We start from the raw sequence: 24414 nt of genomic DNA, 5'->3' as shown, positions 1-24414 counted from the left end.
GCTGGCAGTCTCACTTGGGGCACGCAGGGTGGTAGGGAGTCAGGTATGTCTGGGAAGGAGTCAGTCTGTGCCCACCAAGCTCCATAGGTTTCACTGACCTCATCGTAGCAGGGGTGGGGAGGCAGGTACCCAAGCAAGCCATTCAGCAGTTACTGAGGACCCAAAGGGAAGCATTTTGAACAACTGCTGAGTGAAGTTCATCCTTACAAACTTTACCTTCTGCTCACAGAAGCTAGCAGGTGTTTTTCCCATTGGTTTCTGTGAAAGACTGGCTCAGATCCTGAATTTGTTAAAGTATCACTCCCAATTCACTGTCATGAATTCCTTTGTCCTTCTTTCCCCTCCTGTTTTCACATTTATGACTCTCCACAAGATTTAGGGATAATTTTCACCTGATACATGTTTGCCTCATAAGAAACATAACAAATCTCTCTTTATGAGACTTTAGGTGCACAGAGGCCTTTCAGTCCTGGGGAAGGCCACCATCCACCCCGGCACTCCATAACGACAGCAGCAACAGTGCCTAGCAGCAGCTTTTTCAAACACCAAGCAGCAAAGGGAGTTGATTTCTCACACTTTCTGAGAGGCAGCAGGGATGGATATTTTTCAGTTGCTGTTCAAGGGCAGCGGACAGGCTTGTTGAAGGTGCAGCTTCAGCCTATTGGGATCCTACCTGACTTTGAAAATACAGTGAAGGAGCTCTGATAACGTTTCGCAAGGATAGTGTGTTCTGACAGCATCACTACACACAACGACTACACACCCATCTTTGGATACTAGTGCTAAGTATTATTTTAATTGTTTTAACTCAGGAGATTGGAGACAGATCACTGGAGCGATTCTTGTGAAAGTTATATTCTGTGTAATCCCCACTAACATCAGATGCACCAATTGGGTGGCAGCAGTAAATGTTTGACATACTTCTGCTAGGAAATCTAATACATCCCTGATCTAAATCATGCTGTTCAAGAACTGTACTATGACTTCGAAACCCTGGCCAAAAGAGTCATATCCTTAATGGATCAGAAGACATTGGGCTGCTCTCTAGTTATGTGCAGGTACTAAGCTACTGTTTGAGGTATTTACTCTCCCCAGTAAATGATATTCAAAAAGGCAGGGAAAAAAAAGCCAAGAGAAAAGACTGGCTTCAGCTAAACCACCACTGAAGTGAACACTCAAGGGCTGCTGAGGGACAATGCCAGGCCTGTTAGCTTCGCTCCTTGTGCAGGGAGGAGGAAGCAATCAAAGCTGATTTTGTCCAGCTAGATTTGCTTGCAAATGGAAAAATTAAAAGGCCGTGGCAGTGCTTTAAAAAGTAATGAAAGAGAGTGGCTATTTGGAGAACCAGACTGAGAGGCAGGCTCTTGCTGGCATGCTTGAGAAAGAGAGAAGCTGTGTGCAGGCATGTCCAATCAGACCTGCAGGCTAAGGAACTTTGTGACAGAGACTATTAAGTCCAACCCCTGTTTAAGGAGGAAGAGAAGATTCATGGAAATTCTGGAATCAGCAAAGGGAAAGTAGCCAGAGGAATGGGGTAAACACCAGAAGTGCAGCAAGTCCCATAACCATGACAGTAGCGATAGGGATTTTGTTCCCCTCCTAAAGCAACCTGAATCTTGGTCAAACCTTTGTTTAAGTGGCTGTCAGCACTGCGTGTGGAATCAGTGATTTCCATGGTTAAAAACTCTTTGCAACCCTAGCAGATGAGTCAGTTCTCAAGTCAGTAGCAGACTGGCATCCTCTCTGGTTCAAGCACACAACATACCCTATGTATCTTACGTACCCCAGCCTTGTGTCCTGCTTAGTGACTCAAGGACAGGAAAATAAAGAGGATCCATCAGGTGTGTTGCATGTCATGTGAGATCTCAGCATTGTATTGAGGAACATAAGGGAAAATTTTTCAATACTATCTCTTTCTTTTTTTTTTTCCTTCTCAGCCTTTCAAAAGCTCAGTTCCATTAGGCTTTCATGCCTGTTCCCTTCCCCGTCAGGTCACAGGTATGCAATAGCCCATTGCACCTGCAGAAATCACTACAGCTGCTGGTTTTTATACACCAGGGTCAGTGTTTGTAAGCTGCTTCAGGATTCTCCACCGTGAAGTGGTCTATCTGCATATAAAATATGATTTCCAGTTGACTGCTTTAAACCTCTTCTTGTCCCTGAGGGGAGCGATGAGTCACACCGTATTAGTGCATCCCGTCCAGCAGCTATGAACCAATGTGTCTCAAATGTTCCAGGAGATCTAAGACAAATTCCTCCAGTGACTCATATAACAATAAAAGGAAAACGACTCATTTGATAACAGCAGAAATTTAGCCTGGGCTCACAAACTTCCCAACAAGCTGTGTGTTACACAGACCTCCATTCAGCTGCAATAGGCAAAGGTTGTTCTCTTCCAGTCTGCAGAGGAGTGAGATAAAGCAGAGTAGAGAGGATTTGCACAAGGTCACTATGCCAGCTGGGCACAAAACCTGGCAGCCCTGCTCTAGCCAAACACACTGCACAGTGGATCATGACAAGCTGCCCACCAGAGAATCACCACGGCACATGCATCCCAGGCCTCATCCCACCCAGGCAGGGAAACCCTGACAGCTGAGGTTATGAGTACCATAAAAAAATAAAGAAGGATTTCCTCAAGGGAAGAAACTGGTACCTTCAGTCTTATGGAAATCAAGAACTGGATTTCCTCAGAGCAATGTCTGCCTAAGTACCAATAAATGCACTGAGGATTTACTATAGTAGCTGTGTTAACGCTGTCACAACAGCTACTGCAGCTATGGAATTGCTTGTACATCTACGCTTTGCATTTGTTTATGGCTTTATTTTCAGACACAGGCTTGGTGGTGGGAGGTGGGGCTGTCCTTGATATTGCTTTGGATCATGAGATTCATAGCATGGATTTGGGGTACTTCCCTTGCAAGTCTCCTAAACTGTGATCTTCATGTGAGGCAGCCCAATTCCCGCATTCTCTGCAACTCTGTCAAAAGTTTAAGCCCCTGTCTCTTTTCTTCCTGTCTCTTTGATAGGACAATAAGTCAGGCTGATCAACACTTGGCAAAGTGTTTTGAGTCCTCAAAGAGATTAAGAGAGCTCTGTGGCCATGGTTAGATGTTTCAGGACCAGTTCCCTACCACAACTAAATAAACATCTCATCCCAGGGATCCCAGCAATAGTTTTTGAACAGTCTGTTTCCCCAGGCTGATTCACCAGCACATCAGATGAATGCTAAGAGAGCAGGACTGTGACAGCCCCATCTGAAGTTGGTTGAGATGACCCTGGTGACTGCACAGTGTGAGCAGAGACACTTTTCCCTTCCTTGCTTGCCCATGCTCGCCTGGTGCTGCCCTTCATGATACCAGCACAAGTATCTGAGCAGTGAAACAACAAGTTACATCAGAGGACTGATCCCCCTGAGAAAAACAAATCCAATGATAACAGAAAAAGGAAGTGTTATTTTCAGCTCCCTACGGCACAGGAAGAGAGAAGGACCCCTTCAGCCACCAGTGCCACTGAGGGAAGTCTCAACGCAAAACAGGCTCCTAGAAGCCTGGGCTGCAGCAGAGTTACTGTTACAGCAGCTTGGTAGCATGGACCCTCACCAAGGTGGCTGGAGGCTTCATGTGGCTTTATCAGGCAGTCATTTACTCCTCTGCAAAAGGACAACAGATCAAGAAAACTAGCATGTCCCAAGGCATCAACAGGGGAAGCACTGACACACTATAATGGTCAGCTGCTTTCTCAAACATCAAATTCACACTGTGCTCACACAGGAACAAAAAAGCAGAAGGTATTCTGGAATCAGAAAACATTCGCTTCTTTTGGTGGCAACCCAGTTCATAACTATGTGCTTTACATCTCCGAACTCCTCAGCTACCAGGAAGAAGATTTACTCCTGGCTTAAAACTGTACTGGAGGGGAGACAATGTGAGGTAAAAAGCAGTGTTTAGGATCTAGTAACTCTTGTGGGTCACCTAACTTTTGGAAAGAGCAACAAGCATAGAAGCACATACATTTAAACCACTTGGATCCCATCTGAGCAGCAGTATAGATACACATATGGTGCTTTTGCTACAGTATCTCTGCTTTATCATTAGTTTGCTATATAGTGTCTCACTGCAGCAGAGGCTGGTTCTGGCCTCAAACCTGATAAATAAGGCAGATTCATGGGTGCTGCTTTCATGGACGCAGCAAAAAAGATGAGCATGTTAAAGGAAACACAAGAGATTTCATGTGCTGCTGGAGTGTTTTCTCCTCTTATTTTACAGAGGCTCTGATGGCCTTGCAGTGCTGTAATTAGGATATTCATTTCATACTTGATGGTCTGGTTCTGCACAGCTCCCACTCACTCTTCACATCTGCATTGCAAATAAAAATGCTTACTCAGCATTTTGCTTGGTAGAAGAATGCTTTCCCTTTTTTGTTCTTAACAAAGATTAGCACAGCTTACAGATAGCAGCTACCTTTCACAGAACAGCATTAAATACGTAGAAGTGCTTATGAACAGAGGAAACCTGTGACTTACCTTCAGAGGTCCACAGGGCTTAGGATCCCAAGGAAAGCTACAAGCATTTTGGAGAAGACTCCTGGTGGGAAGAGAAAGAAATGAGAGCATGATGAAACAGGGGCAGTTCCCCCCTAGGGAGAAGCAAGCTTGTAGACAGCCTTGGAAGCAATGCAAGAAACTTGTACTTGATGTAGAAAAACTAGGGAAGAAAGCAGCATACTCTTACTTCAGTCCAGCAGATCATTTAAGCATGCAAGGTTTAGCATGCAAGGAACCCTAAATTTCTACTTGGTGGGAAGAGACACGCTGTGCTGGAGCTTTATTAGAGCAGCTCCTCCACTGGGGCTCTACTGCAGAAGCCAATTCTGTCGCTGTCTCTGTGTAGCAGAGAAACTGGCCCTGAACGCTTAAGGAAGGATTTGCCTATGTGAATAAATTTGTATGCAAAGCTGGGCATGTCTTACCTTTCACCTTAACCTCCCTTGGAGCCAATGGAAATTGGTCAGGAGTGGGATGCTTCTCACTCAAAAGAGAGATCTAAAGGAGGTCAGATGAACTGTGCTCTAAAACTGCCTGCTTCTCTCCCCTGATCAAGCAAGCCTGGGGCACATCTCTTTCATAACCCTCAGGTGTTTAATCCCAGGAACCTCACCACCACTACCACCTCTGTGGCTCCCAGCAGGTATCTATTTATCCAGTGCCTAGATTCTTATTACTGCAAAGCTCCCGGCCTGTGATGGGTTTTGTTACTGTAGCTGGTGCACTTAGCCCCCCACGAAGTGCAGAGCGAACCTGCAGGAGAGACAAACAGGATGCAGAGGGAATCATTTGGTGCAGACAGCCGGCACTCACCCCCTTTCAAGGTGTTTTTTGTCACTTACTTGCCTGCCTGACCCCCTCAGCTACCACAGGCTAAATGTCAGGCTGCTTGGACAGGGAGACGCTGATTTTTGAGCCCTAGCACATGCCTCCGCTTCTGCACACGCTCACCTTGCAGGAGGCCAGCCCAGGGGAAGGCAAAGGGTTGGGATAGGCTGTGGTGAGCTGAGGACCAGTACAGGCCTGATGCTGCTTCCATACAGCCCATAATGCCTTGTGCCAGCAGCAAGGGACAAATGTAGGGCAGAAGAGGTGGCCTGTGAGACCCTCCCCCCCCATCACCCCAAGCTGATCCTGTGCCATGGGATGTCAGGGTCTGGCAGCTGAGCTGGGCTTAGCTGACTCCTGGGATTTAGCATCAATGCAGCAGTACGGGCAGAAATTAGCAGGGCTAAGGATTTTGTCTTTTGGCAGATGCTACGAAGAACCAAAGCTGCTTAGGGAAGAAAAGTGATGAATGGGTCCTCCCCCTTCCACTCCCCCCATTTTTTCCATGGGAAAATGGAGGTTTAGAATTTGGAAATAGAAATTTTGATTCCTAGAAGCATGTATGAAATTGGAGGCAGAGGAAATACTGACTAAAAAGCCAGTCTATATGATGAACTCGCTTGTTCTTTATGCAAGATGCTCACCCTACCCTTGGCGTGAAGACACATTCTCAGTGCATATTTGCACTGGCATGCCACCCATACTCTTATCAGCAGCAGATGGTACCATTAAGGGGAATCCTTTTCAACGATGAAGGACCAGGTTAGCTGGGCTCCCGCGAAAGTGTGTGGGGCACAGTTCATACCCAAAGCGGGGCTTTTACTTATTCACAGCTCCACATACCCCAGCTTCCCCTCGCTTGCTTTGGACATCCCCCATAACCCTGAAAACCTCCAGAGCTGAATGAAGCCGAGGCCTCCCGCCACCTTCCTCCTCTCCTCCCCGGGGTGGTTCTGAGGCTGCACAGCACCACGCCAGCCCCTTCCCTTTAGCCTCAAACCCCGGGTTTTGGCTAAACCAAGCGCCTGAGCCCCTTAGGCAGCGGTTCACCTGCCATCTAGTGGGCGCCGCCATCCCTGCGGCTGCTTCCCGTTAATCCCGACCCCTTGCCCCCCGCGGAGGGAGCGCGGAAAGGGGGAACGGGGAGTGTAAGAGGGTGCCGGTGTGGGGGTGAGCGTACACCGCCCGGTGCTACCCGTGTGACCCGCGGAAGGGGAGCCTTGCACGGAGGGGGGGTGCCTGCACACCCGGGGCCCACACGCTGGGGGCCGGTGCAACCCCCGGTGCCGCCGGGCGTGCCTGAAGCCGGCTGAAGCCTCGCAGCGCCGATACCGGAGGCGGCCCCGCGGCTGCGGCGGGGCGGGCGCGGCGAATGCACCGCCTCCCTGGGCAGCGGGGCCCGCCCGGTCGGGCCTTGCCTGCTGAGGCCTGGCCGCGCCGGGAGAAGGGCCGATGGAGGCGGCGGGTGGCGGGGGGGCAACGGCGGCAAGGGGAGGAGGAGGCATCGCCCTGCACGACTTCAGCGGGCGGCTGGGCGAGCAGCGGGTGCACTTCCACGCCATGCGGCTGCGGGACTCGCTCTTCCTCTGGGTGGGCGCCGCGCCCGCCCTCGCCAGCCTAGCTGTCGCCATGTGCAACCCACGGGTGAGTGTCCCCGCCGCCTGCTCTGGGCTGCCGGGCCCGCGGCCAACGGGAGGGAGGGAGGGAAGGAGGGGCGGACGGAGGGCCCTCCGCACCTCTGCCCGGCGCTCCCGCCCCGCGCTGCCGGTGACTAAGCGGTGCCTCTGCTGCGCTCCGGTTGCAGGACAGCATCCCGGTGGCCACCTCGCTCCTGGGGGACCCCTCCGACACCGCCTCCACCTGTCTGGCGCAGCGCTTGGGTAGGTGCCGGGGGGCCGGGGCCAGGGCCGGGCTGGGAGGTTGCCGTCCGCGGGGGTCGGGCCCGGGCAGGCAGTTTCGTGGGGCCTTGTGGCAGCCCCACGGCCCGCGGGCTGGGTGGGAGCCGGGGGACGCGGTGCTTGCTGCAGCCCGGTGTCCGCGGGGCCGCCGGCAGACCCTCCCGGCCGTGCAGGACCCCGCGGGTTCCATCGCGGGTCACTCCTTTCAGCTGTGTACATGGCTGGCTAGCCGCAGCTGGCCGGGTCTCTGCTTCAGGGCCCGCTGAGCACTGTCAGAAACTGAATGCTTCTGTGCTGTGTAATATCCTGACCCGGGCTTTGGGTGTGTGAGGCAAGGGAAGCACATGCTTGTGCCCATCGATTGGAATTTCCAGTGACCTGCTCTCCATAAGGCAGTCATACTTCTGTGCTGTGGGGTGGCTGTCATGCAAAGCACACATGCTTTTCCTGAAGATGAAGCCAATCCTCATCACATCTTGCAACTTTTAGCCCCTAAGTTCTGAGAAGGGCCTGGGTCAGCTCACAGATCCCAGTGTTTGACTGACTCTAATGGGTACCTTGCAGGAGGTCTCCTGTTTCAGTATGTGCAAGTTTCCTGCTACACTTAGTGCAGTGGTGCTGTACCTGGATTTCTGAGCCTTAATGCTAATTTCCTAACTCCCGTATTTTGACTAAAAAGGAAAGTACCTGCCCTAACACATCCTAGAGCCTTCATATTAGACAGCAGCATCATGCTGGTTACTCATCACCATCATCTCCCAGTAACTGAAGCAGCTCCAGATGGTGAATTGCTAAGTCCTTGTTACCAGGTTTTAAATGTAAGATGCTGCACTGCTCAGTCTTATTTTACTTCTGTTGTTTCAGCTGGAAAGGCCACATAATTCTTCTTAACAATCTGTGTGCGATCTCTATTATGTCTTAAGTTTCTCTTGTCAAGTAGTTTTACAAGTCTACGCTACTTCTCCCAGGCCGCTGATGTATATATAAGGGTTGACTGATCTTTGAAAAACAGTGCTGGTGTCCTTTCTTCTTCCTAGGTAACTTTTATCTTGTAATAACCACTGTTGTAGTGTCCCCTGGCAGCAACTCTTTCTCTGCATACTGGATTCAGTCATTTCATTTTAAGTAATAATTCTATGGGGTACTGTATGATTTCTTACTGTGTAATTAGCGCATTATCCTTAAAAAGTCAGTCAGTGAAAATGTAGCCAAAGAGGCTTTACTTTGGATAAAGCTTAACAGTTTAGTCCACTTACTGTTTTGTCTCTTCATTACTCACTTCTGAATCTTGCTCTATATACTCCTGTGTAGCACTGGGGACCAGCTAACAGCTGTAAGTTGTCTTGGTGATTCCCACCCTCTGCTGTCATTTTCATAGAATCATAGAATAGTTAGGGTTGGAAAGGACCTTAAGATCATCAAGTTCCAACCCCCCTGCCATGGGCAGGGACACCTCGCTCTAAACCATATCACCCAAGGCCTCATTCAACCTGGCCTTGAACACTGCCAGGGATGGAGCATTCACAACCTCCCTGGACAACCTATTCCAGTGCCTCACCACCTTAACAGGAAAGAATTTCCTCCTTATATCCAATCTAAACTTCCCCTGTTTAAGTTTTAACCCATTACCCCTTGTCCTATCACTACAGTCCCTGATGAAGAGTCCCTCCCCAGCATCCCTATAGGCCCCCTTCAGATACTGGAAGGCTGCTATGAGGTCTCCACGCAGCCTTCTCTTCTCCAGGCTGAACAGCCCCAACTTTCTCAGCCTATCTTCATACGGGAGGTGCTCCAGTCCCCTGATCATCCTCGTGGCCCTCCTCTGGACTTGTTCCAACAGTTCCATGTCCTTTTTATGTTGAGAACACCAGAACTGCACACAATACTCCCAAGTGAGGTCTCACGAGAGCAGAGTAGAGGGGCAGGATCACCTCCTTCCCTCCAGCAGGGCTGCTTCCCACATAGCCTGGCTAATAATCCCAGTGGCACAGGTCCCTCGAAGCATAGGAAAAGCATGAAAAGCAAAGTGATTACTTTGGCACAAGATGTGACTCATTGGTCAGGAAACCCACATTCTAAGCAATTGTTTCGTATAGGTTAGTGGAGTCCAGTTCTTGAGAAAGTCTTGTCCATTAGTGACTTCTTTCCTCCATATACTGAAATCACAGCGCTTTCGGCTGCAGTGACTGCTGAATAGCACCACATCTTCATCTTCCCTCTGTAGGGAGTGGCAGACTCAGTGAAGATGACTTGACCTCTTCTTTGAGGTCTTTCCCAAATGGACCTCCACCCCTCCACCACTTCTCTTCCAGCACAAATGGTTCACAAATTATAACTAACACTTCCTGTCAATTCTGCTCCTACTGGGCTCCTCTTCAAGCTTAGATTTGGGCCTTCACCCTGTCCTTGAGGTTGTAGGAGTGGGTCTGTAGTGTCTCCTGGCTGCTTTTCCTATGCTTCGAGGGACCTGTGCCACTGGGATTATTAGCCAGGCTATGTGGGAAGCAGCCCTGCTGGAGGGCTTTGTAGGTAAGCCTTGTCTTCTGTAGTTGTCTGCTTTACTCTGAAGGTGCGGATAGTCTTCCATGGAGGCATAAGATCTTTCCTCTTCTTTCCTTCCCACAAGAGCCCACATGTCCAACTGAATCTGCAGGGAAGTGGGGACGGAAAAGGTCAGACTGTCTGTTAGCCAGGGAGCAGAGCTTCTACGCACAGGCAACTCTGAGGGATTCACAGTGTTCCCAGGAACTGGAACAGCATCCTAGGGACTCAATCAGATCTTACACACACACAATGAAGAAATTGAGTTTTAACACCATGGTATATGATATAGTGTTGCTACCTAGGATAGTGGTATTGACTAGTTCAGTATTGCATTTACTTAGGGTATGATGACAAAGCAGTAGTGCTTACAAAACATGTTGCTTTATATTACAAAATCTGGTGCCAAGCACTAATTTTTGCCAACAGAGCAACGTACTGCATTATATCAGCATTTTATGGTGCCAAATCTTAAAAGGCAAACGAGTCCTTGCATTTCATAAGCAGCCCTACTTACTTAGCCAGGAAGCTGGTAACCTCTTAGAACAGAAAATGATAATAAATCGATTTGCATAACAAAAATGCCTCAAAGGAGTAGTTTAACTGCATTTTATACATATATCTAAGTTTTCTGTAGTCAACTTCCCCATTTAGAAAGGAGTGAGACATTAGGAGTTCTGGTGTCTTCATTTTTGTTTTAAAATTCAGATGGTAGCTTTGAATATTCAGCAGAGGGGTCTGATTTGTCGCTGGGATTGTCAGCTCCCAGCTCATTGCCTGCCAAGAATACCTCATGACCCAAATATCAGTTTTCCTCCTCTATTTTACACAACTCAATTTAAATGTAATGCCTGTTTTTCCTCTGTGGTGCTTACATTCTTTGCAAAGTTTAGCGATGTGTAGAGTTACAAATCCGCTACATGAGTATGGTAAAATCTAAGTAGGATTCCCTTTTATTGATAAAACACTCCTTGGTGTTACTTATTCTACTCTGATAATTAAGTCTTTCTGCCCCCATGGACATTATTTTTATTACTGTTAATTAGCTCTGTCATGGAAGACAGCTCTTAATTTTGTAGCATCTTTCTCTAGGTATTTGTCATTACAGTAGCCTGGAACTTGTGCTTGGCTTCATTACCTTCAACCCAGGCTCTCCAGCCTCTTGGGTGTTGATGGATACTGTATAAATAAAGGTTAAAAGAAACAAAATTATTGACAGCAGACTTAGACAAGACTGGTGCACACTTTTGCGGGCCTTCTTAGGGCTTTTTAATAAAGCAAAGCTTTGTTAATTGGGGCCTAATCACTTTCTTGTGTGCTTTACCTGTATTAGTGTTTTTCACAGCACAGATTTACCAACTTATCAACTAGACTTTGCTGCTAAGGGTTCAGTGTAGTCTGTGGTTTCACTTAACCTGCACCATATTTAAGAAATGTCCAAAATCTACTGAAAGTGTGAGGCTTTTCCACAACTTTTTGCATCAGGCCAAAAGTGAGGCTTGCATTGCCCATTTCATTGACATCTGTGGCTTTACCCAGTGTGCTAACACTCAGGTACCTGTTCTGCTATTCCTTTAATAACTTGGTTCAGCACAGCAGGAGTAGAGAATGTTGTCTTGGAGAATGTTGTCTGCATGATATAGCTTTTTAAGATGCTTGCTTAAATACCATTATCACTTTTAAATAAGAACAAGCTGTACCTGACTACTCTATTTTGTGTTTTAGCCAGCAAGACCAAAAAACAGGTATTTGTCAGCTACAATCTTCAAAACACAGACAGCAGTTTCACCTTACTCATAGAAAACAGGATCAAAGAAGAAATGATGGCTTTTCCAGAGAAGTTCTGACTTGGCTTCATTGTAAAATAACCTGAAGTTTTTGTTTTAGAAAAACCAATCGCAATTTTCACACTGACATTAAGTTAGTATATTTGTTTTATATTGTTTTGATTGAAGTTGAAGTTGTTATTAAATATAGATGGACCTAAATACACTTGGAACCTGGAATTTATTGTTATTTTTAAATTTGCTACCCTGTTAAGTAGGGAATAGGTGAGTAGAGTAGAAAATACGCTGCAATGGATGAACTTTGTTGTAAAAGTGCACATGCAGTGCCTGGCCTCCATTCAGTACTTGAATATGCTGGGAAATCAGTTCCAAATTCAAGCTGTACAATTAATCTGCTATGTACTAGTACTGAACATAGCAAATAAAATACATTTTTGTATTGTAAAGCTCATAAAATGAGTGTTGGTTTGCTCCTTTTAGCCTCTGTTGGTTGTAGCAGTGGTGCTGAACACTGGATTTCCTTCTATTTCTTGGGCACTAAGAACACTAGAAGGGTTTCACAAAGGAGAGCTATGTAGAAGAGCACAGACTGAATTTTGGAGCAACAGATAAATCTGGCAGGCTACTAGGGGAACATCATGGGTGTAAAGTGAGCACACTTGTTTGCTAGAAAAACCAAAGCTACCACCACCACCACCACAAAATCCTAAACTGGCTCTAGAGCAAATGATGCAGTGCCCATTTGCAGGTGTCAATACATGCATACCACCTATTATTCATGGCAATTTAAAGGAACACAGAGCATAGCAACCTGACGAGTGAGTCCAGGTTCTTTCTTTTTCATTGCAAGTTGAGCCCTGACTCAGACATAAGCTTCTGATACAAACAAAGCCTACTGGTGCTGCTGCTAGACAACTGCCCTAAAAACCTACAGGAAACTGATGAACGTACCTTGCTGTGGCACCATACTCAGCAACTAAAACTGGAACGAGAGGTTGTTGATGTAGAAGCTGCAACTCCTGATGAGCCTCTTGTCCAAGGAGGTTTGAAAACCCAGTGGCTTCAGCACTGTAGATGTGATGTGGGCACAGGCAGCCCTTCCTTACCTTTGGGAACAGTCACCGGTCCTTGGCTGCAGTGCAAGATCAGAATAGGAAAAGCAACTACGGGAGGGGTATTTTCTTTTTAATTCACACCACCCAGGAAGCAGTCAACTATCTGTGATTGACTATAAAGAATAACTAGTTGCAAATCAACATGCTGACTTAATTAGTCTGATTTACAATCAGTCAAGCTCCTTCTGTTTGTAGAGGAGGGTAGGACTGTTTCCTGACGTGTCACTAACATTACAGCTGCTGCTAGGCTGGTTCAGAAGGCACTGCAAGACCAAGGAGAGCAAAGTGATGGGACAATGTCATTTTATTCTGTACATTTACATACAAAGTTCTTTTCAGTAGGTACAACAGATGTAACATCATGCAGACATTTAGCTTGTAAGACTGTTTTCAGTACTTGATTTAAGCTTGTGCTATGAGGAAGTACCACCAGACTATTCATGATCAAAACATACAGTAACACGATTCTTTAAAACTTCATCAGAAACTGAAACGGGGAGGGAGGTCTCACCCACTAGACATAACGCACCATCCTCCTTTCCCAAAACATTTCACACAATACAGTTAAAATGAGGTTTGACATTTCATTTTTCTTAAAAAAAGAAAAAAAAGAAAAAAAAAGAAAAAGTTACAGCAGGGGAGATCACCCCCCCTCTGCTTAATAGTGTTGTCTTATGTGCCAGCTACAGGTGCAACTTGACATTCACAGAGTTCAGTTAATGGCACTTCTGCTTCCAATTTGGTGACCTTTAGTGTTTGGCTCCAGGAAGTGGCAACAGTTAAATAAAATACTTCCATTAAAAATAAAGTTAAAAAAAGCCTGCTGAAAGAAACCATGAAGTAAATCCCACAACCCCCTTTCTGAGTGCCCACAAAACACTTGCAAGCAGGTGACTGTCCTTATCCATTTGCAATGTGTCTGGCAATAAAAGCAGTACTGAAACCTTAAAAGACGACACACCCCCCCCCCAATCAAGTATAATGTCACTTTCACATTTTTGTTTAAACTCACAAAAATGGAAGGAAGCCCTTACATGGTAAACCCAAAGACAAATCCACTGATGGGCTCAGAGGTTACTGAAGGTTCACAAAGGCCCAAATGGACAGAGCAGCTTTGACTGCTTCCCCTGTTGCAGTGGCTTGAAAAGAGCCACCTGAGAAAAGCCTTTCCTGGTGATGGCTGCAGAGAAGACATGGTTGGTGGTGCAGGGGACTGGGACCCTAGCAGAGAGCCCTGGGCTGCTGTGGGACGAGGCAGAGCAGGGTAAGCATGCCCACCTCCCCTTTCTGCCCTGCTGCATCACCTGCTGCCTGACTCCCCCACACAAGGTATGCTTAGCAAAAGCTTCCAACCCTGTGAGCATGTGTGGAAAGAAAATCGTCATCACAGAAGTGTTTCCTGTCTTTCCAGGAAAAGGAGCACAACCAGAGCTGCCAAGGCAGGAATCAGTTGGTGTTTCACTGTCGTGACAGAGGCAGAGGGCCAGACCAACTTGAGAAGTTGGGGGTCCCCTTGCTGCAGAAGATCAGTACCGACTACCTGGTTTCCGGCAAAAAAAACCCCAAAACAACCCCAAAAGCAACAAATAAAGTTAATTTCATAAGATTCAAAGAAAAAAATAAATTGCCGCATGTTCCTGTCACCTAGGTTGTTTACTATATAAATGCTAATACGTTCAAACCACCATTCTCTTCCGTGGGCCTGTGTGTCACCAGAGAGCAACCACCAGAATAGGAAACGATAAAGTGCTGTGGACAACAGCGGTGAGCACTCCAGGACCGCTGACAGTGCTGGAAGCAGCTGGATTTATAGCCTTGCAGATGGTCTACAAGAGCCGTACTTGAGCACACAGGCACAGAGACCACGAAGGAAGGAGCCACTGGCTCCGTGGCACGATGGACGGCAGGACGCTGCTCTCTGCCTCTGTGCTTGCACCTCCTCTCTTTCAGGCCCCTTTTCTATTCCCTTAAGACTTGTTTGCTTCTTCAATTTGTTGCTGTGAACCCACTCCCCCCCCGCCCCATCCCCAGTGTGTGAGGCTTGCCACAAGCATCTCGCATCGAAGGCAGAAGGTATTGCACAAATTTGGCACGTGAATACTGCGTGAATGGGGAAGGCCTGGGTTTTCTCCTTGGGTGAACGCAGGCTGCAGAAGTCTCAACGCAGAAAAAAAGAGAGAAGCAGCCGCGCTGAAGCTCAACAATAAAACTTGAGCCTAAGGAAGATCGGGCTCTTGCTGTCACAGCAAGTCTAGCAAAGGCAGGAAACAACCCCAGTAGTGTAACTTTGGGCAAAACTACCATCAACTGGTCCAGTGTTTTTTACCAGGCTCAAGAGGAACCTGAATGTCCACATCCTCTGTACAAAAATTAGCAGCTTTAGGACAACATTGTTACTCTGAACACAACAATCTCTGTTGCTTCTGCAGGTCTACCTGTCCCCTTGCACTCGTCAGCATCTGAGCCTGCGCTACTCACATAGATTGCCGCTGGGAGCACATATCTCTGATTTATTTGGGACTGTAAGAGGACATTGGCAGCCTAATGGAGGATGGAAATTGTTAGGTACAGTAGTTAATCGACAATATATACAGTGAAGGAGGAAAGGGGAGGGAAGGTAGAGGAGGAAAGTGAAAATAAGCACTTTCCATGTGTATGAACGCAAGATGTACATCAAACAAAGTGGCAATCATATGGACACTCAGTACAACATCAACATCCTGCAGCTCTGTTTGTCTGAACACCTGCACTACCAAGCAATCACAAATGGATGGCCTGAGTGAGAAAGGAGAAAAGGGAGGGAGAGCAGGGAGGTTAACTACAATGCAAGAAAGCTGCTTGCTTACAGACTCCTTGCATTGAACTAGATCCTCACGATCAATAGTCACACAGTGAGAACCAAAAGCCAGTGGCCAAAGGAAATAGTTGGTTTTGGGGCTGGAGAAGTCAAGGGGCTACTATCAAAGTGCCATCTGCACAGCAGGAGACAAACTGGGTGTTCACTTTGCTCAGCCTAGAGTAGGATTGATCCAATGTTAGTAAACTTTTCTTTTTTCCCAAATCAAAAATCCTACAAAAGCAGTTGGGGAAGGGGTGAATCTGGGTAAGTTCACTGTATATTGTTGGGTCAGAAACAGAAAACAACTCCAAAAGCCCCAAGACAGCCAACAGCAGAACGTAAGTCATTATTCCCAGTCTATCCATTCATTCTTTTCCAATAGTCACTTAAGCATTTTGTCCACTTAAATTGAAACCCCAAACCCTGGTTGTAAAAATAGGTAAGGCAATGCCAGGACATTCATTTCCCAGGAGCGGGAATCCCAGCTGCACTGCCTTCTGGAATAAAGATACAGATCATAGCCCATGCTCCTCACGTTTTGTCCCTGGTGGTTTATGTTCTTCTCCCAGAGCAGTCAATCAGAGATTCTGGGCCTCCTCATAATTAAAGCTATTCTCAGCAAAACTGATTTTTGCATCACTGGTCGAATCATTTACATCATCTACATTACTATTAAAGACCAGCGGGAACCATCTAAAATAGACTAATGGGCTCTTAAAATGCAGAGGGGCTGATTCTTATTGAAAAATCAGCTTGTTTGGGTAGGATTTTTTTCCCCACTGCATTTGGTGGAAAAAAAAAAAAAGGTATTAATGTAGAAAATAACTTTTAAGTGCACATGGGCTATAAAAACACACATCAGCTGCCTAAAATGCAGTCAGAATTTTGAGTCGCAACAGGTTTTGCTTTTCTTTGTCTTATTTTCTTTTTGGTGTATACAAACACAGCAGGCAACCGGGGCACTTGGACTTTCTAGACAGGCAGAAGAATGTTGCACAAGTCTACATTTCGGTCAATTCAACTTTGCAGTGGATCCCTCTTTCCTCTAAAGAAACACAAAACCAAAACAGAAAACACCCGTGCCCCCCCCCACCCCCCCATGGTTTCTTTCTTGGAATGGCTGCACCTCTTGTAATAAGATGGCTTCATTTTTGTGATCTATGAAAGGAAAAGGAAATAAAGTGCTTCTTGAGAATAAATCAAAATAAATATATGTATTTAATGGCAGGAAAATAAGAGTTCTGAAGGGCTACTTCCAGCCAGGTCTCTTCTCAGATGAGTATTTTCCCCCATAACTTTTTCAAGAGCAATCTGCACAACAGTTGAAGATGCCAAAAGTTGCTTTAGCAGCAGAGTTGAATTTCCCCCAAGTCTGTGTCTGCTCCACTACTGGTTTGTAAGATCTGTGCAAAACACCTTTACCCAAAGTGCTGCTCCTCCTGCACAACAGCATCAAATGAAATACAAAAGAAAGAGAAGAAAAACCAACAAACAAAACACCCAACCAAAAAAAAGAAGAGGAAAAGAATCCACCCGGTTACATTGACTTCATCCCGTTGGCAGTGGTGTTCTCCGAGATCCCGTCGCTCACAGCTGCTGAGTCGTGGAGGCCAGAGTAATCCTTGAGTTCAGAGTTTGTCAGGAGCAGGGGCTGCTCCCCCTTCTTGTGCGGCAGAAGCGGCTGCCGGGTGTAATGTTCCCCGTCTGGGATGTTCTCGGGCAGGTTCTGGTTCTTGCTTTCCGGCAGCAGCAGGATGCAGATGATGCAGATGAGCGTACAGCAGGCGAAGATGACGTGGTGGAGGAAGTAGCCTTTCTGGTTGTGGAGCTCCATGATGGGGGCGGTCAGGCGGCCAAAGCCCGCGCTGGCCAGGACCAGCCCCAGCCCGCCTCCCCTGCAAACACAGCAGAGGTGAGAGCCCGGCCACACAGCCCGATCCTACCAGTGCAGCCCCATTGGCACTAGGGAGGGATCCCCTGGCACACCCCTTAGGGTCTGGCATGCACCCCTGCATCCGAAATCTCAAAGGCAAGCCTGGTTTGCTCACAGCTTTCACACTGCACAGTTACTCCAGCAGGGAGTTGCTTTGCTGTTGTAGTTCATTGCTGCCTTTTTGCCTTTAGTGTGGGGAAATAACTCACTGTACAAAGCTGAGCTAAGTCCCTCACTCTACTCTTTCTTGCTCTTCTCTTATCACAGAAAGGCTAGGAAAAGGTTAGCATGGGTGAAGTGCTTATATTATAAATAGGTGCATGTGCACTCCCACCTCATTTTGAGGCCATCAGCTTGTGCTCCCAGAGCCTCTCTCTGCTGGGTGACCCTACACAGAAATGGCACCACAGGCATTTCTCTAGGGCAGACCATTCCCTTTTCCTGCTGGGGCACAACCGAGGTCTCCAGCTAGTGGAGCATCACCCTTAAGTGACTTGCTTTAGCAAAATCTCTGAGAGAGGCAGCTTATCCTTCATTTTCCAGAGACCCTGCTGCCTGCAGAGGGAGGTATCTCCCCATGCGCTTAATCACTGGCACCGTGTGCTCCCCACTCCCCCACCAAGCTCTCCTGGGCAGCCCGCTTCCTGTGGCTCCTCCAGGAGATGCCACCTATTCCCAAAGCCTCTGGTGATCAGGTGGGCTCAGGTGCTTCATTTCCTGGCCCAGTGGCAGAGATGTAACTATTAACAATAACCAGACCTTACAGAAGACAACTATAGAAGGCGAATGAACCGCTTCACATCAAGCACTTGGAAAAAAATAAATTCATCTCCTACTGAGCATACAAGAGACCACAGCACTATAAACCTATAAATGTCAAATTCACTCAGCCAAACACTATGTTAGAGCTAATCTTCACCTAATCCTTTCCAAAATCCACTGTTGCTTGCTTGACAGCTAAAGGGCAGGAAGCACAGGTTTCAAAGATGCTCTCGGAACACTGACTAGATCAGAAATTCACATATGCACCTTCTAATTCTCCAGACTCGGCAGGGCATCGTTCACAAACAACAGTGATTTCCTCCAATACTGCGAAAGCCCTCAGTAAAAACTTGCCAGCTTTCTGATGGCAATTTAGAAACCCAGCTGAATGCAGCCATTGTGCAACTGGCCTGGCTGCAGCTTCATTAACACACTCACATGAGCAATCGGCACAACCAGCCCCAAATGCAAGGCAAATCACTCTCCAAGTTGGCTCTGGAGCAACAAAAGCCCAACTCATTTACATCAGTGTTTGCTGCGGCTAAATCGTACCTCAACCCCCTACAAGGACCTGAGGTGAGTTTTAAAAGCTGTTGAGAAGGACACCAAGCAAACTGAAAGGAAACAGGAAAGAGCAGCAACAAAGACGGCTCTGTCATCGGTCAAGTGGCTTCAGATTTGGAAAGGGGGGGAAAAAAGGAAGTTTTTCCACATGAGGTCAGTAATTAGAGTGGGCATTACTTTATCTAGCACCATCAGCACCTGCCAGAAGGAGCCTTGAAATTACATTTTGGTATGGGTCCCAGAATATTTTATTTTTGAAGTTTGACCAAACTGCAAATATGGAAGGAAAAAGAAGAGAACTGCAAATACTGTCAGGGATCTGTTGTTGTTCACAGGAGCAACAAAAAATGCGCATGTCAGGAAAACGGGTCCAGGGCAAAAGAGGCAGCACTCTCATAACTCACCCTGGCTTTGCAGCCACCATGGGGAAGCAGGGAGAAACCAAAACCAGAGTGCGTTGGGGTCCTGCTCCTCCTCAGTATGAGGTCTGCCACAGCAGGGGCCAATGTCTCTACTTCAAACCCACTCAGAGGTGCAGAGTGGAGGCAAGAGGGGGAGTGTGAGGGCTGCTGGCACCAAGAGTGACCCCCAGTTTCTCCCCTCACAGCTCTGCCTTGCAGCTTCTGTTGTGGGGGGCTTTCCCCTGCCATGACCCCACTGATGGTCAGAGCCATATCCCTGACCTCTGCTTACCCTGCAGCAGCAGGGCAGGATGGTTTGCATGAGGTTTATGGTCCTGACATGGGCAAACTGCAAAGGGACCATGGTCCAAACACTGAACTCAGACCAAGTTTTCAGGGCTTTACCCAATCAGTCCAGCCACTTCTTGAAGTCAGTCCATGAAAGCCTCCACAGCTTTTCCCTGCCTTTTCTGTACATAAGGGACCCTGTTGCACGCGTAGTCCCATACATAAGCAACCCTGTTGTGCCAGAGTTTCAGCAACTCACCAAGATGCCCTTGGCCTCATGGGGCAAGGCAACACCTTTGAAAAGCCAGGCCTGGGTCAGTTCCCAGTAAGCAGCACTGGAATTTTAGCTTGAGACAGCTATTGATGGTCATCATTGCCCACTCCTTCATTTCTTTGTATGGGTGGGCACAAAAGAGGACACAGAGAGAAAAAAAACCCAGACCTCTCTTCTACTTGGTAGTAACTGAGCATGAAAAGGATGAGAACATGCATGCTTTCTTTAGCCTATTTCCATTTAGTAGTTGTGTAGACTGCAGTGGTGTTCCCATCAACATTATTGGAGATAAATTACTGGTGCCACTTAGTGCTTAAATTCAGTATTTGGCAGGAGCTCTGTACTGAAGCCCCTGGTACAAGGAATGGAAGCTCCTGGTGAAGCCCTCCTACCTAGCACCAGGAGACTGGGATGCATGCAGAGCAGGGGTATGACGGACCCCCCGGTGGCAAATGGCCTTTGTGTCTCTGGAGCAGGCAGCACCTCTTGGCAATGAAGATGGCTGTTTTCTTCCTGCATGGCTGTAACCATTCATCTCAGCACCACAGAAGTAGAGCTGGATGGACACTACAGGTTTGCTATCATTCCACTGCTACCATGATAATGACAGTGTTGTTTTCCTTCCTCAAGGATGGGGCATAACAGGTAAAGGATTTGATCAGGGAAACCCCAGAGATGGCCCTAGTGCTTTCTCTGGCTCCTTTTTCCCTAAGGTTCCTCGAGATTCAACCAGAAGCATATTAAGATGGTCTGAACACTAAAGGGCACCCAAGGAAGTATTTTGGAGAACAGGTTACAAGGGAGCAGCCAGATCCCACCAAGATGCGAGACACAAAGCAGCTTAACCACAACTCTGCCTGAGACAGTTTACGCGCCATCCTGATATCCATGTCTTAATTACAGCCCTGAGCAGATCTTATTGAGAGCTTCACAGTGGTAGGACTACAAAGCACTGCAGAGTGTTATCATCCCTATTAATAAATGGGGACTCTGAGGCATATCCAGCTATTGTCACTCGCCTGGTGTCACCCAGAAGAGGCTGGGGAAGCAGAATTTTGTCTCCCAGCCAGGATTTTGTCCCCTCCCTGTAGCAATGCAAGTGATTTAAGGGAAAAAGCTTGCTAAGTTTACACTGCACATCTGACCCTACTTGACAGGTTCTCTTCTGGGTGACGTAGCCAATTAGTTATCTATGTGTCTTTCAAACAGAGACAAGGAGAAAATTAAAGAGGGATAAAACCACCAAACTGACTGACATGCATGTAAGTAAATAGCTGTTAGTGTTTGGGCTGCTGTATAATCTCCTCACCACTCACTGCCTTTCCCTGTGGAAATAACCTTATCTGTAAAATACATTCACAAAGCAGGCAGCTTGGAAGAAAAGGCCATGGATCAAGGACTCTGGCTACTCAGCTGACAATTTGGTTGTAATACCTTTGCAAAGTTATTGAAAAGGCACATAATTTGGAGAATAAGAAAAAGAGTATCCTCTTCCTTCCACCCTTTCTCCCTCCCACCCGTACGACCTACATTCCTGGGAAATGCAGTGGAGTCAGGGCGGACTCCTGAATTGCTGTGACATTGCTGAATGCATAATCCAGAACACAAAAGCACAACCTTTGTGCTGTGAAAGACAGCAGTGAATACATAAAATGGTACAAAACCTTACTATGCAAAGACATCTTATGGGAAGCTCTCCGGTGAAGATCATCTGCCTGATTTCTACTATTGCCCAGGATGAAAGTACTCCCCTTCAGAAAAACTTTGAGTCTCTGCTAAGAGAGGTCTGGGTGCAAAGAAAAAAGATGACTTTATCTGCAGTAAAGACAGATCACTCACACTGGTGAGTGCTGTAGGAGAGGCAGACTTGCAGAGCACCTTTATGCACTGAAAGCATTTAACATTGCATGCTGCAACAACTCCTTTCCACTGAAGCACCCCAATAGCTGGCTTGCTTAACCTGCCCTGTGGAGGCAGGGATTGCCTGCACTTATGTCCTTGTCTGCACTCCTGGAATTTCTCTTTCGATATCCAGCTGCAGACTCACGATTGCTGCTTGTACAAACCCAGCTAGCAGATGCAGAGGGGGCTACGAAGATTATCCGAGGGCTGGAACACCTTTCCTATGAAGACAGGCTGAGAGAGCTAGACTTTTTCAGCCTAGGGAAGGAGGCTCAGGGAAGACCTTATAGCAGCCTTCCAGTGCCTAAAAGGGGCCTACAAGAAATCTTGAGATGGACTTTTTACAAGGCATGTAGTGACAGGACAAGGGGGAACAGTGTAGATTTAAATTAGATATAAGGAAGAAGTTCTTCACTATGAGGGTGGTGAGGCACTGGCACAGGTTGTCCAGAGAAGCTGTGGCTACCCCATCCCTGGCACTGTCCAAGGCAAGGTTGGACAGGGCTTTGAGCAACCTGGTCTTAGTGGAAGGTGTCCCTGCCTGTGGCAGGGGGTTGGAACTGGGTGAGCTTTAAGATCCCTTCCAACCCAAACCGTTCTGTGATTCTGCGATTTAAGACCATGCCGCACTTCAAACAATGCAATTCACATTGTGCCCAGCCTGCTGATACCATGATGGGACACAAGGTGGAGCTATCGGAAACAAAGCCTGCCTACAGACGGGCATTTACTTTGACTGCAGTGACATTAAAAAACAGCCCCCAAATTGCTGTGAGGTCTCCAACTATGGGGGATTTCTCCTCCCACGGAATGCATTAAGTTACACAGCCAGTTATAAATTAAATGATAATTTCATCTCCAACCTTTGAAGAGGGGGGCTCCAGTGTCTCACCTGATTACTGTGGGTGTGATTTCAGCACAGAAGAACACGCTGAGGCTTCCAACAGCATGCGAGGAAAACATACCCACGATGGAGAATGCTGTAGAGAATTTGTCTTTGACGCTGTCACTCATACCTGTCAAGACAAGTGTGTTCATAAAAAGCAAGAATGAGGCCAAACTTCCAAGGAAAAAAACAAGAAAGCAGGTTTGTGTTACTCATTCTCCCTAGACACAAATTTGAGTCATTTTTGTAATACTAATTTAAACCTGGCATTTATAAAATTCATTCCTCAAGCACCCGAGACACAAACACAGGTGAAAAAAATCATAATGACATGCCAGAAATGGCAGCAATCCCTGAATTATTTATGCCCAGCCACCACAAAAGGTAAAACCCAAGAAAAAACACATCTTTGGGCAGTCTTTTAGGCACCAGCCACTTCCCTCCCACATTTGACAGACAAGAGGAGGCAGGCAGCATTCATCCAGCTGCCAAACATCTGGTACAGCTCAGTGACTTGGGCACTGGTGAGGCTTGCAGGGCAAGAGAGCAAAGAAATGGAAGTACTCCCATCTCCATGCTAAGCCCCTGCATGTGATCAGCCTGCAAACTCCATTGTAATCCCCAGCTTGACAGCTTTTGTCTGACAATGCTGCGTAAGAAGAGCTGATGGCAAGGATGGTGCGTTCCCCCAAGGCACTGTGCCCAGCAAAGGCTGTTTGCTCAGTCATTTCATGGCTGGATGGCAGCAAGGTTTCTGGAGTAAACAGTGTCTATCAAGTATAGAAAGAAACCCAAGCAAATCTAAGCAAAGATAAAGGAAACCATCCCCTGGTGCAATGCACCCCAAGCCTGGGGTACAGAGCAAATACTGACAGCAGATAAGGATGTGAGCACTGCACCTTGCACACTATGGATCTCTGACACTCCCTGGCAACTCTTGCATAGCAGGTGAGATTGCACTGCTGACCCTACAGAGAGTCATGACTGTTCAGGAGAACAGACATTGGAAGAGCTGGGCAAAGACAGGTCCATTAAACCAAATACAGAAGGGTAAATTTTGTTCCCCCATAGAACGTCACTGCTTTGCTATTGCAGTATTTAAGGCTGGGATAAGACGCCTGAGAAAGTATTTTCTAAGGTGCCCCAGTCCCCTTATCCAAAGGGACTTTGGCACCTCAGACCTTTCTGGAAAAGACTGAACTGGGAATGTTGCTCCTAGATAGAGACTTCTTCGAAAGCCTTGTCATCTGTCTAAAAATAAACCTTGGGGAACTCCTGCACCGTCTCTTGACCCGAGGAGGTGAGTCAGACTGGAGGGGATACCACACTGAGAGACTGCACACAAAAAAACAGGCCTGCCTACAAGTGGGGTCCCAAGGCACTGTGTAGAAGTGGGCTTTCCCTCTGAACCCTGCTGCAGTGGCAGCTCCACTCTGGGTACTTTGACCCCGGTCTTTCGGATCTATCCACTCCCAGGGAAGTGCTCCCTGCATGATGCAGACTTGTCTGTAAACCATACCTGAGTCTGGAAGTTGACTGTATTTTCCGATCACTGGATCCAAGACCACAGAAGTTTGAGTAAGAAAAAATAGGAGAGAAAGGGAAAGAAAAAAGAACATACTGCTGTTACATACTTATTTATCCAAAGGGGAAAAAAAGGTAAATGCCACACTCCACCCGAGCTCCCCTTACACTTCTTTCCCATGCCAATACTGGCACATCTTTCTGTGGCCACCAGATGAGGATATACCATTTCCAGGCCCCCTTCGGCTGCAGGATAGCATGCTAATGAGGCAGTGATAACAAATGCAGCACTAAAGCATTTTTAAGAGCCCCAGAATTACCACTGGGAT

At 47.1% G+C, this 24414-nt stretch overlaps 2 protein-coding genes across 3 annotated transcripts in view; one reads left to right on the top strand and one right to left on the bottom strand.

Moving 5' to 3' along the window:
- The first annotated feature begins 6743 nt into the window (after window positions 1-6743).
- On the top strand, window positions 6744-11802 carry PSMG4 (proteasome assembly chaperone 4). Its single transcript, XM_061346592.1, has 3 exons — window positions 6744-7015; window positions 7176-7251; window positions 11536-11802. Exons 1-3 carry the CDS (start codon window positions 6824-6826, stop codon window positions 11655-11657), a joined length of 390 nt encoding a protein of 129 aa, XP_061202576.1. The 5' UTR covers window positions 6744-6823; the 3' UTR covers window positions 11658-11802.
- Window positions 11803-12998: 1196 nt separating this feature from the next.
- SLC22A23 (solute carrier family 22 member 23) overlaps window positions 12999-24414 on the bottom strand; it is a 111041-nt gene continuing 99625 nt past the window's right edge. For both annotated transcript variants that reach the window (XM_061346590.1, XM_061346591.1), the window contains 3 exons: window positions 24081-24113; window positions 22568-22691; window positions 12999-17446 (listed from right to left, as the gene is read on the bottom strand). In XM_061346590.1, the coding sequence (XP_061202574.1) occupies window positions 17089-17446; window positions 22568-22691; window positions 24081-24113 (515 nt within the window). In that variant the 3' untranslated portion in view covers window positions 12999-17088. The remainder of the gene's footprint in view (window positions 17447-22567; window positions 22692-24080; window positions 24114-24414) is intronic.

The sequence above is a fragment of the Neopsephotus bourkii genome, unplaced genomic scaffold (assembly GCF_033783945.1).
Source record: "Neopsephotus bourkii isolate Nb327-2 ecotype Australia unplaced genomic scaffold, CSIRO-AGI_Nbou_v1 NB_272, whole genome shotgun sequence".
Classification (NCBI taxonomy): domain Eukaryota; kingdom Metazoa; phylum Chordata; class Aves; order Psittaciformes; family Psittacidae; genus Neopsephotus; species Neopsephotus bourkii.
Note: the sequence above shows the minus strand (reverse complement) of the source record. Positions and strands in the feature narration are given on the sequence as shown.